The sequence below is a fragment of the Hemiscyllium ocellatum genome, chromosome 9 (genome assembly GCF_020745735.1).
Source record: "Hemiscyllium ocellatum isolate sHemOce1 chromosome 9, sHemOce1.pat.X.cur, whole genome shotgun sequence".
Lineage (NCBI taxonomy): Eukaryota > Metazoa > Chordata > Chondrichthyes > Orectolobiformes > Hemiscylliidae > Hemiscyllium > Hemiscyllium ocellatum.
In genome coordinates this window covers 98,187,888-98,203,564 of record NC_083409.1, presented here as the reverse complement: position 1 = coordinate 98,203,564, position 15,677 = coordinate 98,187,888, and the positions used below count along the sequence as shown (strand labels likewise).

At 40.5% G+C, this 15,677-nt stretch overlaps 1 protein-coding gene across 2 annotated transcripts in view; it reads left to right on the top strand.

The window, feature by feature from the left end:
• Window positions 1–15,677, top strand: part of cdc7 (cell division cycle 7 homolog (S. cerevisiae)) — a 100,396-nt gene that overhangs the window by 65,073 nt on the left and 19,646 nt on the right. For both annotated transcript variants that reach the window (XM_060829971.1, XM_060829970.1), the window contains exons 8-10: window positions 5,769–5,855; window positions 7,970–8,145; window positions 12,888–12,970. In XM_060829971.1, coding sequence (XP_060685954.1) covers window positions 5,769–5,855; window positions 7,970–8,145; window positions 12,888–12,970 — 346 coding nt within the window. The remainder of the gene's footprint in view (window positions 1–5,768; window positions 5,856–7,969; window positions 8,146–12,887; window positions 12,971–15,677) is intronic.

Below are 15,677 nucleotides of genomic sequence, written 5' to 3'. Positions count from 1 at the left end.
AATTGCAATTGCTGTGCTCAATTTATCAGCTGGTCAATATCAGACTGTAGACTGAGACAATCCTCCACATTATCAACAACAAAGCCGATTTCATGTCATCTGCAGATTTACTAATTGTTCCTTCTACATGCACATCCAAGTCATTAATGTACAGTACGTAACAAAAAGCAGGAGTCCCAGCAACGAATCTGTGGTTCACTGCTGGTCACAGGCTTCCAATTATAAAAACAACTGGTCACCATCAATCTTTGCCTCCTGCAGGCAAGACAATTTTAGATCTAGTTTGCCAACTTTCCTTGGATCCCAGGGGGTCTTACCTTTTGGATAAGTCTTCCATGTGGAATCCTGTCAAAGGCTTTACTGAAATCCAAGTAATTCACATCAATTGCATGACCCTCATCAGTCCATTTAAAAAAAAATGCAATTAAATTAGACAGCATCTCCCTCTAATAAATCCATGTTGATTATCCCTCCTTTTCCAAGTTAATTAATCCTTTCCTTCAGAATGTTTTCCAATATTTCCCCTATCATTAATATCATGCTAACTGGTCTGTAATTATCTGGCTTATCTCTGCAGCCTTTCTTGAACAAAGGAACCACATTAGCTATCCTCCAGTCACCTGATACTTAACCAATAGCCAATGTAGTATTAGATATATCTTCCAGGCCCTCAGCCATCTCCTCTTGCCTCTCATAGCAGGCTGGGATAATCTCATGAGATCCTGGGGATTTATGCTTCCATAAAACATCTAAATCCACTTCCTTATTAATCTTAATATGTTCTAGAGCCTCATCATCTCATCTGAAATCAACAGCTATAATTATTTCTCCTCTTTGAATACAAATGAGAAGTATTCATTGAAGACCTCACCCATGTCCACTGGCTCACGCAAATTGTTGCATGGTCTCTAATAGGTCCCACTTTTTTCCTCTTACTCTTAATATATTTAGCAAAATCTCAAGGCTTTTTCTGGATCCCATCTGTCAAAGATATTTTGTGGTCCCCCTTAGTCTTTCCAGTTTCCAACCTCTTATACATGCTATACTATTGAAGGACCTCATCTTAATGTGTTGTACCTGATTCCTTTTTTCCTTGATCAAACACTCTACCCCTTGACATCGAGGGTTCCCAGCATTTGCTGCACTTGCCCTTCTGAGAAATATGCTGGCCCTGAATTCTGATGCACTATTTTCAAAAAGTTCCACTTTGCAAATATAAACATACCTACAAGTAACTGCTCCAGCTTGTTTGCCAGATCCTGTGTAATAATGTTGAATTCCTTATCCTCCCCACCCCCCATGTCCAATTTAGATACTTCACTTCTGCCTTAACCTTATCCCTTTTCATGATGACTTTGAAACTTATTATTGTGGTCACGATCTCCAAAATGCTCAGCCACTGAAAGCTGACCAGCTTCATTCCTCTGGTTAGGTTTAGCACTGTCCCATCTCAAGTAGGATTATCTATGTGTTGGCAGAAAAAACTCTCGTGGGTGCACTTTGTAAAAATCCATCCCGTCTAAACCTTTCACACTAATGCGAATCCAGGTATTGTTAGCAAAGTTGAAATCCCCTCCAATTACAGCTCTGTTTCTCTCATAGTTATTAGAGATTTGTCTACATCTGCCCCTCTATCTCTCTGACTGTTGGAGACCAGTAGTACAATCCTGGCAAGATAATGCCCCAGATGGCCAAATTTGAAGACCCATCAAAGCATTCTAGTGTGAAGAAATTTCTCCTTATCTCAGTCGTAAAATTTTTAACCCCTTTTCCTTAAGCTATGACCCCTGGTCTGGACTCGCCCATCATCAGGATCATTCATCCTGCATTTAATCTGTCTGGCCCTGTAGAATTTTATAGGTTTCCATGAAATCCTCCCCTCATTCTTCTAAACTCCAATAAATACTATCCTAACTGACTTGATCTCTCCTCATACATCATACTGCCAACCACGGAATCAATTTCATAAACCATCGCTGGATTCTCTCTGTAGCAAGAATGTTCCTCATCAGACCAAAACTACACACAATATTCTAAGTGTGGCCTCACTAATGCTTTGTATAATTGCAGTAAGATATCCTTGTACCTGTTCTCAAAACTTTGCACTGTGAAGGCCAACATAGAGTTTGCATTCTTCATTGCCTGCTGCAGCTCCACACTTACTTTCAGCAGTTGGTGCACGAGGATACCAGGTTTAATTGAATATTTCCCTCTCTCTGATTACAGCCATTTAAATAATAATCTGCCTTCCTACCTTTTCTACCAAAGTGGTAAACCTCACATTTATCTGCATCTGCCATACATTTCCCCACTCAACCTGACCAAATCACACCGCGACATCTCTGCATCCTCCTCACAGCTCACAATTCCATTCAGCTTTGTGTCATTTGCAAATTTTGAGATATTACATTTACTTCCTTCTTCTAAGTCATGAACATATATTATGAGTAGTCATTGTTTCGTAGAATAAAGTGTGATCTTATTGAAATATAAGATTCTGTAGGAAATTGACAGGATAGATTCTGAGGGTATGTGTCCTCTTGTCCGGAAATGTAGAATTTGAGGCATAGTTTGAGAGTAAGAAAGAGCCATTGAATTGGAAAGGATTTTTTTATAAAGTTTATTGGCCTTTGGAATTCTGTTCCAGAGAGCATTGAAGGCTGACTTAGATTTTTGATCAATGCTGGAGTGATTCCTGATCGAGAAAGAAGTTGAGAGTTATGGGGAAAGGCAGGAAAGTAGAATTAAGACTGCAGCCAGATCAAATGGGCGGCACGATGGCACAGTGGTTAGACCTGCTGCCTCACAGCACCAGAGACCTGGGTTCAATTCCTGCCTCGGGCAACTGGCTGTATGGAGTTTGCACATTCTCCCTGTGTCTGCGTGGGTTTCCTCCGGGTGCTCCGGAGGAGTCCAGAGATGTGCAGGTTAGGTGAATTGGCCATGCTAAATTGCCCGTAGTGTTAGGTGAATGGGTAAATGTAGGGGTATGGGTCTGGGTCGGTTGCTCTTCGGAGGGTCGGTGTGGGCTTGTTAGACCAAAGGGCCTGTTTCCACACTAAGTAATCTAATCTAAAAAAAACAGATCTTATCGAGTGGCACAGCAGATATTAGCTGAATAAACTTCTCCTCCTATTTGTTGTCATTTTCCCTCTTCCACAAGGTTATAACCCTGAGCTTAGAATCTGTATCCATTCTGTTTATCAAAGCTTATCTTGCTGCATACCCTTTAGGACCTTGAATGCTTAGAATTCCTGAATCTGCTCTTAGAGTAAACATTTACAGCTTCTGTAACTTTTTATTGCTTGGATGTCTATGCAAAAATTAGTGACCGCATTTAGCTATCTTTTAAATGCTATAAAGTGTGTTTCCTTCACTTCCCTACCAGTATTAAATTTCATATTTTTAATTACTCTTTTCATGATGTAATATTTCCTCGCATTATATTGTGTTAATTAGTTTTAAATTTGAGAGGTACAAGCCTGTACTATGGCATAGTCTCCTGTTGGTCTCACTCTCTCTTTCTGAGTCTCATTGCCCTTGTTTGAGTTTGACATATTGTTGCTACATGTACTGAGATACAGTGAAAAGTGCTATTTTGCATGCTATCCAAGCAGATCGTACCATACACAGTGCATCAGGGTAGCAGAATAGAGTGCAAAATATAGTGTTAGCCACAAAGGTTCAGAGAAAGAAGTCTGTTCAAATGTCTGTTAACAGTGAGGAAGAAGTTGTTCTAGAATCTTTTCACACATGTATTCAAACTGTTTATATTTCCTGCCTGACATGAGGGTGAAAGAGAGTATAACCAAGGTGAGAGACATTTTTTATTATGTTAGCTTCTTTCCTGGGGCACCAGGACATATAGATGGAGTCAAGGACGGAAGGCCAGTTTATGTGATTTACTGGGCTGTGTTCACGACTCTAGTTTCCTGCAGTCTTGGGAAGAGCAGTTGTCATACTGTGCTATGATGCTTCCAGCTAGGATGCTTTCTATGGTGTATGAACTACCGCAGTCCATTTCATATGTACATCCAAAATGCTATTCTTGTCCTTCTAGATGGAAGTAGTTGTGAGTTTGGAACATGCTGTCTAAGGAGATTTTGTGAATTGCTGCCGTGTACCTTATAGATAGTAGAAGCACTTTGTATTGAGCATCAGTGCTGGAAGCACTGAATATTTATGAATGTGGTGCCAGTCGATTGGCTACTTTTTTCTCAGCAGTGTCAAACTTCTTCAGTATTATTGGAGCTACACTCATCCAGGCAACTTGGGTGTATTCCGTCTCATTCCTGACTTGTGCGTTGTAGATGGACTAGCTTTGGTGAGTCAGGAAGTGAGTTACTTGCTGCAGGACTCCTAGTCTCTGACCTTCTCTTGCAGCCACTGTACACTGTTGTTTAACAGTGAGGAATTCAGTAATGGTGATGCCAATGAGTGGCAAGCGACGATGTTTAGATTCACATTGAAGATGGTCATTGCCTGACACTTGTGTGGCACAAATGTTAATTGAATAACTTGTGCCGTTTCTGAGCAACTCTGATTGGAATCTCGGAATTGCTATGAAGAAAGAGTGCCAGAACACTCCTCCTGTTTTTGTCAACAGATATCACTCTTGCATATGATTCAGATTTTATTTTCAATTTGCATTACATTAGGTATTCTGCATCAGTTGCTATTCGCTTTAAAAAGAATTTGTTCTAAGTGTGCAACACTTAAGAAAAATGTTCAAAATTATAAAGAAATTTAAAATAAAAAAGGAGAAGCTAATTTCATTGGAAAGACAGGTAGTAACCAGAAGTCAAATCTGGAACAGAATTTGCAGAAGAGCCAGAGTGCAGTGATTGGAACCAGGTGGATCTTGTTGACTATGTGGCCCCTGATTGGAGTTGTTCACCTGGGCCAGTCAGGAGGCACTAACTGACTAATATTAACAGCAGATTGAGAATTTCCTCAGTATAGTGGACTGATTCTGAACTTGTCGGTTACAGCCAGTGCACTATGCGCAAGTAAATTAAGGGTGACTTGGTGAGGGGATACCAGCCTCTCTGCAATACTTTGTAGAGGAAGATTAAAAAAAATTTATGTAAAATTGAAATAATCTGAAATGCATTTCTGAAAGAATGGTGGAAGCAACATCAATGCTAGCATTGAAAAGAGGTGAATTGTTTGTCATGATAATAACACAAACAAGTAGGGAAAGAGGGTGGGACTAAATGGACAGTTCTTTCCTGGAGTGATAACCACCTTCTTTGCTGTAAACTTGTAGGTAATATGGGTAGCATGGTGCCTCAATGGTTAGCACTGCTGTCTCAGTGTCATTGACCTGGGTTTGATTCCCGCCTCGAGCGACTGTCTATGAGGAGTTTTCACATTCTCCCCGTGTCTGTGTGGGTTTCCTCCGGGTGCTCCGGTTTCCTCCCACAATCCAAAAGATGTGCAGGTCAGGTGTATTGGCTGTGCTAAATTACCCATAGTGTGAGGTGCATTAGTCTGTGGTAAATATAGGGTAAGGGAATGAGTGTGGGTGGGTTACTCTTCGGAAGGTTGGTGTGGACCTGTTTCCATACTGTAGAGAATCTAATCTAACAGGGTGCTGTGAGCTGGCTTAATGTAATGCACATTTCGTATTTTTAAACTGAGGATTTTATCTTACTTCAATATAATAACACTTACAATACAAAGATATGATTTGGTTTATATTTTATTTTACATATGTCATGCCAAATTCGGCCATACTAATAACTCCTTAATTTTTTTTATTTTAGGGAGATTCATCAGTTCTGCGCTCTGTATTTGGGGAAAGAAATTTGAATGTCCGTAGCACTGAAGTTTATGAAGGTACAAGCAGTAAGGTAAGGAGTTACTAACCTGTTGACACACAGCTTCTTTTTATAATTGTATAATTTTTGTGCAAACCTAAATCTGTCCATTCTGATTATCAATAACTGATGAATTTGATGGTTGTACTCCATATATTTACACACATACGTACAAAAAGACACCTACACGGAAGCATTTCTACTAAGCCTGGTCCAAACAATTGTAATACATTAAAGCACTGTTGCCTGGAGTTTCCTCCAGTTCCTCAAATTAGAATGTGTACCCAGATTACATTCTTCTCTCCCCTCCTCCACTTCAAAGGAATTATCTGTTCTGACTTCAGCTCTGATGTTGAGTCATGTCGATTTAATATTAGCTTGCTCTCTCCCCATGGATGCTGTTTGAACCTCTAATTGCCAGTTTTTATTGTTTTCTATGCAGATTCCAGCATCTACATTAACTTGCTCCAACTATCTGTTCAGTCCTGTTTGGCAGTTAGACACACCATTGTTCTCCCATTTTCACATTCTGATCACTTAAGCTGCACTATGACGGCAACACACGCTCTCCCTCCCTCTCCCCCACACACACACACGCACACAACCCCGGGCCAAACACCCAATTGCATAAATGCTGCCCCTTCACCACACTTCAAGTCAGCTCTGATGAAGTGTCATTGAGATTCGAAATGTTACCTTGCTCTCTGTCCGTAGATGCTGCCTGAGCTGCTGTGATTTCCAGCGTTATTTTGTTTTTTTCTCTCAAATTTCACTCCAGTTGCCCCACAAACCAATGTAAGTGCAAACACAAGTCTTTCCGCAAGTCAAATGTACTAAGCCAGTGTAATGATTGCCAAGAATTTAGTCTGTAGAATGTCATAATCCTAGAAGGTAATAGTTTACTCCACATTACACTCTTCAACTATTGCAGTTTACTGAAAGTTCAATGTTGCATCTCCATAATTTGTTAACCGTAAGTTTTGTTCTCAAATGAGCTCTTGAACCACATTTTACTACACACCTTTTAGTCGGTACTTGGGATTGAGGACAATTTTCTTCCATTCTTGTTCTCGGGATTCTGAGATGGCTGATAAGTCTTCATGACCTGCAGATCCCTCCACATGCTGGTGTTTGACAATTGGATAGGTTAGGTACTAAACAAAAAACTTAAAGAACTGCGGACACTGGAAATCTAAAATAAAAACAGAAATTGCTAGAAAAACTTAATAGGTCTGATAGGCGACTTGGTGGCTCAGTGACCAGCACTGCTGCCTCACCGTGAAAGGGACCCAGGTTTGATTCCAGCCTCTGGTGACTATTTGTGTGGAGTTTGCACATTGTCCCTGTGTCTGCATGGGTTTTCCTCCGGGTGATCCAGTTTCCTCCCACAGTCCAAAGATGTGCAGGTCAGGTGAATTGGCTAGATTGCCCAAAGTGTTAGGTGCATTAGCCAGGGGTAAATATAGGGCAGGGGAATGGGTCTGGCTGGGTTACTCTTCGGAGGGTCAGTGTGGACTTGTTGGGCCTAAAGGCCTGTTTCCATACTTTAGGGAATCTAATCTGAAAAGATAGCATCTGTGGAGAGAAATCAGTTAAATTTTTAGGTCCAGTGATCCTTCTTCAGAACAAGATGCTTCACAGATGCTGGATTTTTCCAGTAATTTATGTTTTGCTTTTATGGGATAGATTAGATGTTTGGAGGTTTGTGCATATTCTCTGATACCTCACCATAGCCTCTACATACTCCTGGCAGATTATTTCAGTTTGTTCAGTGCTTTCATGAGTGCATCTCCATTTTGGTTAGTTACCAGCCAGAGACCTCTATTATGTGGTGGATGTTTGATCTCTTCAGTGATAGTTTGAAGGCATGCCAAATGCATCTCCCTCAATCAGTGCCTCACTGCCAACCTCCAGCCACCAGTGCCAGGTCAATCCTAAGGTCCATCATAACAAGCACGCCTGTGAAACAAAACCCATGGTCCCTCTATCAGTAAATAACATGATAATAAAGACCAATGTATATGGGACCTAAATTGAGTATAAGTGTATAATTTCTGCTAATTACAGCACATGCACTGATTGGTCTGCTACATTGATTTAGATGTTTGTAAGGGCTGCATTTTCCAGATAAGCTCTTTGTTTTACAGCCAATGAGACCTACAAAAACTGTAGATGTTCCATCCAGAAAAATAATAGTGGCAAAACGCAAAATAACAACCAAATGTACAGCAAGCAGCTTAAGCCGGAGGCCTGCCATTTGTCCATCAGAACTAACTTGTGATTGTTACACAACAGATAGGATTTGCAGTGTTTGTCTCTCAAGGTAAAGTACAATGAACAATTTAAGATTTTTAAAAAATAAATGTATGATTTCTAAATGCATTATGGAATTAAAACTCTGCTCATTTGCAAAATAACTTTAAAAATCCAAAGTATTTTTTTTAGGATGAAAAGTCATTGTAAGTTTTAAGATTTGTCCACGGAGAGTTGCATTTTTAGCAGGTAATGTTTGACAAAAACAGATATTTCTACATACTCCTTGAACCACTAATCTCAACTTCACTAACATAGGGGCTAGAGGCAAAGTAAGTTTAATCTGTTCTTTATCAATGTACTTTGATGTGAACCTTTGATGCATTTAGTGCACACCAGTGGGAATTGTTTCCCTGCTTTATTATCTCACTATCTTCAGGATTTGCAGCTCAGCATTAATTTAGTTTTATGTTGTGTACTCAAGCCCACCATGAATTGAGTAGATACTGCTATTTGTGCCTCAGGTTGACAAATCTCATACTTGCTTATAAATACTCCATAGCCTCACCTTTCCACCCCCCCTCCCCCGTCCATCTGTCTTTCAATTTTTTAATGAAAAGATTTTTAAACATTTTTAATCCCTACGGCACAAATAGAAGCCATTTGCCCCATCAAGTGTGCACCGATCCTCCGAAGAGCATCCCACACCCTCACCCTATTCCCATAACCCCTTATTTTAATCGTGTCAATTCCACCTAGCTTGCACATCCCTGGACATTACAGACAATTTAGCATGCCAATCCACCTGATCTACGCTTTGGAATGTGGGAAGAAACCAGAGCACCCAGCAGAAGCCCTGACATACACTGAGAATGTGTCACCTCCACACAAATGCCCAAGGCTGCAATGGAGCCTGGGTCCTTGGCACTATGAGGCACCAGTACTAACCACTGAGCAACAGTGCTGCTGCCCACAATCTGGTTCTTTCCTCTTATGGTCATCTCTCCTGACATTTGTTTGCACTCTGATCCAGTTTGTTTGATTTAAGCTCCTGGAAAGCAATTGAGATATTTTTCCATGTTAATGGCATTCTATAAATGTTACATTATGGTTAAACCCAACCAGATTGTTTGAACGAAAGCCCTTAATTTATTGGATTATTTCTTTCATGAAACGGGTTTTGAATTAAATCAGTCTGTGGTCTTTTAGCTTAACCTGCTGCCTAAAACTGCACCCTATCAGCACTGAATTACCAACATCACTTAGGCTACAGATTGGTCTGATTTGGCAATTAGCAAGTAACATTGGTGCAATTAGTAATGTCATTCTGCAGCCCAGCCTGCAATTAGCTTGCCTTTTCCAGACTTTGTTAACATGTTAACTCTGGCACAAAATTTTCCAAAATGTTGAATCAAGTATAAATGAAAAACCATCAATTAATAAAAGCAGCACGTCTTATCAAGTGGAACGAGCTCATTATTTCTTTGCCACTAAAACTAAGACCATCCAATCAGCTGATTCTGGCAATCTGATCCCTACCACTGGGCAGTCAGACCAGACAGGCACTGTTCTAGGTTTAAAGTTACTTCGTTGTCTGGTTTCTGTTCGGTTTCCATACCTACCCTGTCCTCTTCAAGCTCATCATGTCAATCCTATATCCTTCAAATCACTGACCACACACCTTCCATGTTGCCTGACATTGCTAATTCTCTTCAGGTACTTCCATCTCTTGCTAATCTGAATTCACCAGTCCTTGACCATATGATCCTCAAAATACTATTGCATCACCGAACTCCATTTCCTCTTGGAAGTCCTGAGGGTGTTGTTGCCTTCTAAATCTATGCCTGTTTTCCCTGGAATTTGAGTTCCTTCAATTAAGTTTCGTTCCCTGCCACTTTACTGAAACCACTCTTATGAAAGTCACAGAAGACCTTTTATTTCACTGACAAAAATAAATTAGTCCTGCTTTTTCCATCTTACCTTGTTTGAGGCCTTCAACCGTCTTGACAGCACCACCATTCTTCTACAATGGCTCTCCACTATTGTCCAACTGTATGTGACTTAGCTTGCTTGGTTCCTTTTTTGGTTATCTAATTACTACCAGTGAATTATCTACAAAATGTGTTCTCTTTGTTTTTTTTCCCCCACACCACAACATCTGCTTTCTCAAGCATCTGTCCTTCCTCACCTCTTGATTCTCATTTGTGTTGCCCTTCATCAGTGACCTCCCTCGACATAGCATTAGTTTCGATATGTATGCTGACAATACCCACTTCTAACTGCCACAGTCTCTCTTGGCTCCTATTTTCTAGCTGTCAACTCCATGTCTGTTCTTGGCAACTGTCTTAGGCTGGTCCAGAATTTTAAAAGCCTTGGTCTTGTTTTTGATATGAGGATGAGTTGCAACCACATGTTATGCCATCATGATGGTACAGTGGTAATATTTCTGGACTCGTAAGACAGAAGTCCAGACTTGTGCTTCATATTCATGGGTTCAAATCACGCCACAGCAGCTGGTGGAATTTAAAATTCATTTAATATGTATGAACGTGAAAACTGGTCTCTGTAAAGGTGACCATACCAACAGTCCTCTGTAGTGGTAACATTTTCTTCGCAATATAATTGGCTCTTAATAGCCTTCTACATCGGCCTAGTAAGTCACTAGGTTCATGGCCAGTTTGAAACAGGCAACAAATGCTGGCTCTGTCAGTGTCTATATCCCGTAAAAAGCATATATCAGCTCTTTTTCACTTGAGTAACATTACCTGATTCCACTCCTATCACAGCTGATCAACTGCTGAAAGCTTCCTTGTTACTCAGACATGTCTTGATTATTTCAGCACTCTACATTCCCGGAATGGTCTCCAATATTCTACCTTTATATCATCTAAAACTTTACTTCTGTCCAGTTTCACAGCATCTCGTTTTCATTCTTGTAGTTGAATATTTTTGTGGAAAAGTTGATGTGACTACAACAGTTACAGAATTACATATTCATGCAACAGATAAACACTTTGTGGTGGCTCATTGTTAAGCATTGTTGCCTCACAGCACCAGAGTCCCACATTCGATCCCAACCTTGGTGACTGCCTGTATGGAGTTGTGCATGCTCCCGTCAAGTGCTCCAGTTTCCTCCCACAGTCCAAAAATGCGCAGGTTAGGTGGATTGGCCGTGCTAAATTGCCCATAGTGTCCAGAGATGTGTAGGTTATCTATGGAAATTTATAGGAATGGGGAGGGGGGGGTTGGGGAGTGGTGTGGATTTGCGAGGGATACTCTTCAGAGGGTCGGTACAGACTCAATGGGCCAAAATGGCCTGCTTCTGCACTGTAAGGATTCTATGATGATCCAATGATACTTTCACTCACTGAAAGCTGTCTGAAATTTAAAGTCGAATTCCAAATGTTTCGTTAAATTGTAGCAACTCAATCATTTAAATCGAAATCTGACATAAGAAAATTAACCATTTATTTTAAAATTTTGTAGAAAAAATAGCTCTGATAAGGGAGATGCTTACACTGTCAAAATAAAGAAAGATTTTTGAATAAATTCTAACAAAGATCCTGACATGAAGTTTAATTTTCCACACCAACTGGTGCTATGCTACTCACAAAGAAATCCATGTAACTTGGAATAATCCACATTATTGTTGCAATTCAGTGATCTAAATGCTCACCTCAGGATTCATTAAAGTCCCAATGAATGAGTATTTCCTACACTAAGTGCTTATTTTCAATTATTGTATTCAGATTTTAGAGTCACAGAGATGTACAGCACAGAAACAGACTCTTCAGTCCAACCAGATATCCCAACCCAATCTAGTCCCACTTGCCAGCACCTGGCCCATATCCCTCAAAACTCTTCCTGTTCATATACCCATCCAGATGCCTTTTAAATGTTGCAATTATACAAGCCTCCACCACTTCCTCTGGCCATTCCACAGACACACCACCCTCTGTGTGGAAAAAGTTGCCGCTTAGGTCTCTTTTTTTATCTTTCCCCTCTCACCCTAAATCTATGCCCTCTAGTTCAGGACTCCCCCATCCCAGGGAAAATATTTTGTCCATTTGTCATATCTATGCCCCTCATAATTTTATAAACCTCTATAAGGTCACCCCTCAGCCTCTGAAGCTCCAAGGAAAACAGCCCCAGCTTATTCAACCTCTCTCTATAGCTCAAATCCTTCCACCCAGGCAACATCCTTGTAAATCTTTTCTGAACCCTTTCAAGTTTCACAATATCTTTCTGATAGAAAGCAGACCTGAATTGCACGCAATATTCCAACAGCAGGCTAACCAATGTCCTATACAGCCACAACATGACCTTCCCAACTACTGTACTCTATATTCTGACCAGTAAAGGAATTAGTTTATTTGTGCTAACTAGTGAAGTATTAAGAAATTATTTTCATGAGGAGTATGGCAATATCCACCTTCAATTGTTTAATTCCTTTGATTTGTAAACGTTTGAATATGCTGGGTCCAGAACAGAGAGCAAAATTCTCTTTCTACAACTTGCCTGTTTTATGTCTTTACGGGGTATGGCGTGGACAAACAGCTTTCAGTCTGTTCTCTGATAGAATGTAAAGAAGCAGATTCTGAAGATGCTACTTCTGTTGCTGTACCCCTAGCCAGCAGGGCAGTCTGACTGAAGTAGTACAAAGGGGAAAACTGAAATTCAAATGACAGTCTCAGCTGTGGTTGTAAAACACCTGATTGAAAAGTATGTTCAACAGAAATGAATAGAAATATTTTATGTTTTTTTTCTAAATGGTTGTTTTCAAGTAATAAGATTACCTTTTTTTATCATTAGACGCCAACAAGTTGCCCCAAGAGCAGGTACTCCAGGATTCAGAGCACCAGAAGTCTTGATGAAGTGCCCACATCAGACTTCAGGTACAGAAGGGTTAAAACAATTTTTGTTTGGCTTCTAAAACTGAAATGAAACTTGTGCAGTGTTTTAGGTGTAATTAACTTTTCTATTCATGCATTCTTTAATTAAACATTTCTACATCTTGTGAGCAGGTCATAAAGCAGTTGTAGAGACTCCATGTCCAGAAACCATTGACTTGAACAGACCAATTTAGATGATTTACTGGAGGCTGTAACTTTGGCTAGGTGTTGAGCTGAACAAGGTTCAGCATCCTTAATGGAATTGGATTTATTGCTGGTACTCAGATTCTCATCATGACAGCTCAGAAATATTCCTGGTGTTTCCTGAAATCTGAGTGTGTGCATTTTCTGGATAAGAAAGTCGAACCTTTAATATGTACAAACAGCAATTAATTTGGCCTAATTTAGTTTATAATTGGCACTAAACTGAAATGTACAGATTAAATTCTGTAGGTATTCACCTTGGAGTCACAGCTGTACAGTATGGAGATAGGCCCATTGGTCCAAGTTATCCATGTCAACCAGATAACCGGAAGTAATCTAGTCCCAGTTACCAGTACTTGGCCCATATCCTTCTGAACCCTTTCTATTCACATACCCATCCAGATGCCTTTTAAATGTTGTAAATGTACCAATCTCCACCACTTCCATTGGCAGCTTGTTCCATACAAGCACCACCCTCTGCGTGAATAAGTTGCCCCTTAGGTCCCTTTTAAATTTTTCCCTCTCACCCTAAACCTATTTCCTTTAGTTTTGGACTCAGCCTCGGGAAAAGACCTTGGCTATTCACCCTATCCATGCACCTCATGATTTTATAAACCTTTATACAGTAACCCTTCAGCCTCCAATGCGCCAGGGAAAACAACCCCAGCCTCTAAACAAGTCCTCCAACCCTGGTAAAGCCCTTGCACGTCTTTTCTGAACCCTTTCAAGTTTTCCAACATCTTTCCTAGAGCAGGGGGACCAGAATTGCATGCAGTATTCCAAAAGTGGCCTAACTCATTTCCGGTACAGCTGCAACATGACCTCCCAACTCCTATATTCAATGCTCTGACCAATAAAGGCAAGCGTACTGAACGCTGAAAAGGATTGTTAGAAAGAAAGCAGATCAATTAAGAACCTGCTGAAATCCGATCCTCTAAGTGATCCAGACCCTCTTTAATGGGAGTGTACGCAGAGCGCTGATGTTAAGCTTCTTGAGGAGTGAGGCAGAGGAAGGAAAGAGGTGTTCGTTGATTGCTTTGCATAAACAAAGCAGCTCATTCAGTAGGATTGATGAGTATTTCTAATCTTTACAGTATAAGTAAGGTCTTTGGTTTGTTTAGATCTCTAGTCTTTTGTTTCTCTTTTTCTTAAAAATAGCTTGTATATAAGATTTATACTGGTTTTTCATGAACGGTAAACAGCAGGGATACTAGAGTGTATAAAGTTACCAGAAGATAGGCTGCTGTCTCATTAGAGAGAGAGAGAGAGAGACACCTGGTGGTGATTTAACTTGAGGGTCACCACAACTCTGGGAAGGGGAGAGATTGAAAAGAAGAATCCTTTGTGATAACCTCAACCACATCTCTATGTGGTGTTGGCACCATTCTGCAACAACCAGCCATCCAGTAAACTGAGTAATATCACCCCCAGTAGAGTATATTAGTAAATTAAATAAAATATGGTAGAGTTGTCAGATCAGGCAATATTTCTGCAACTGTATATGAGAGCTTCTGGACACTAATGTGATTCAGAGTTAAAAATTTCACAATACCAGGTTATAGTCACAGGTTTTTTTGGAAGTACTAGCTTTCGGAATGCTGCTCCTTCATCAGGTGGTCGTGGAGGTTAAGATCATGCTGACAGAATTTATAGCCAAAGGAGTCATGGGGATGTGATACAGTAAACAATCTCAGATAAAAACATAAAGTACAGAACAAAACAGGCCCTTCGGCTCACGATGTTGTGCCAAGGATTAATCCTAATCTAAAATAAAATAACCTAACCTATGCACCCTCAATTCACTGCTGTCCATGTGCATGACCAGCAGTCGCTTAAATGTCCCTAATGACTCTGCTTCCACCACCACCGCTGGCTATGCTTTCCATGCGTTCACTACTCTTTTCTTAAAGAACCTACCTTTGAAGTCTCACTATACCTTCCTCCTAACACCTTAAAACTAACCCCTCAAGGCAATCAATTCTGCCCTGGGCAAATGTCTCTGGCTATCGATTCTATCCATGTCTCTCGTTGCTTCGTACACCTTGATCAGGTCATCTTTCTTCCTCCTTCTCTCCAGAGAGAGAAGTCCAAACTTAGTCAAACTCTGTTCGTAAGACAAGCCCTCCAGTCCAGGCAGCATCCTGCTAAAACTTCTTTGCACCCTCTCCAAAGCCGCCTCATCTTTCTGAAAATAGGGAGACCAGAACTGGACACAATATGGATATATGTTTCGTCGCCGTACTAGGTAACATCTTCAGTGAGCCTCCAAATGAAGCAGTAGTGGTTTAGCCTGCTTTCTACTTATAATAATGTGTTTCCTTGGGTTGGTGATGTCATTTCCTATTCTTTTTTTCTCAGGGGGTGGTAATTGGGATCCAAGTAAACGTGTTTGTTGATTGGCATTCCAACTGGAACTCTTTCTTCTAGGAATTCTCGTGCATGTCTCTGTTTGGCTTGTCCGATGATGGATGTGTTGTCCCAGTCGAAGTAGTGTCCTTCCTCATCC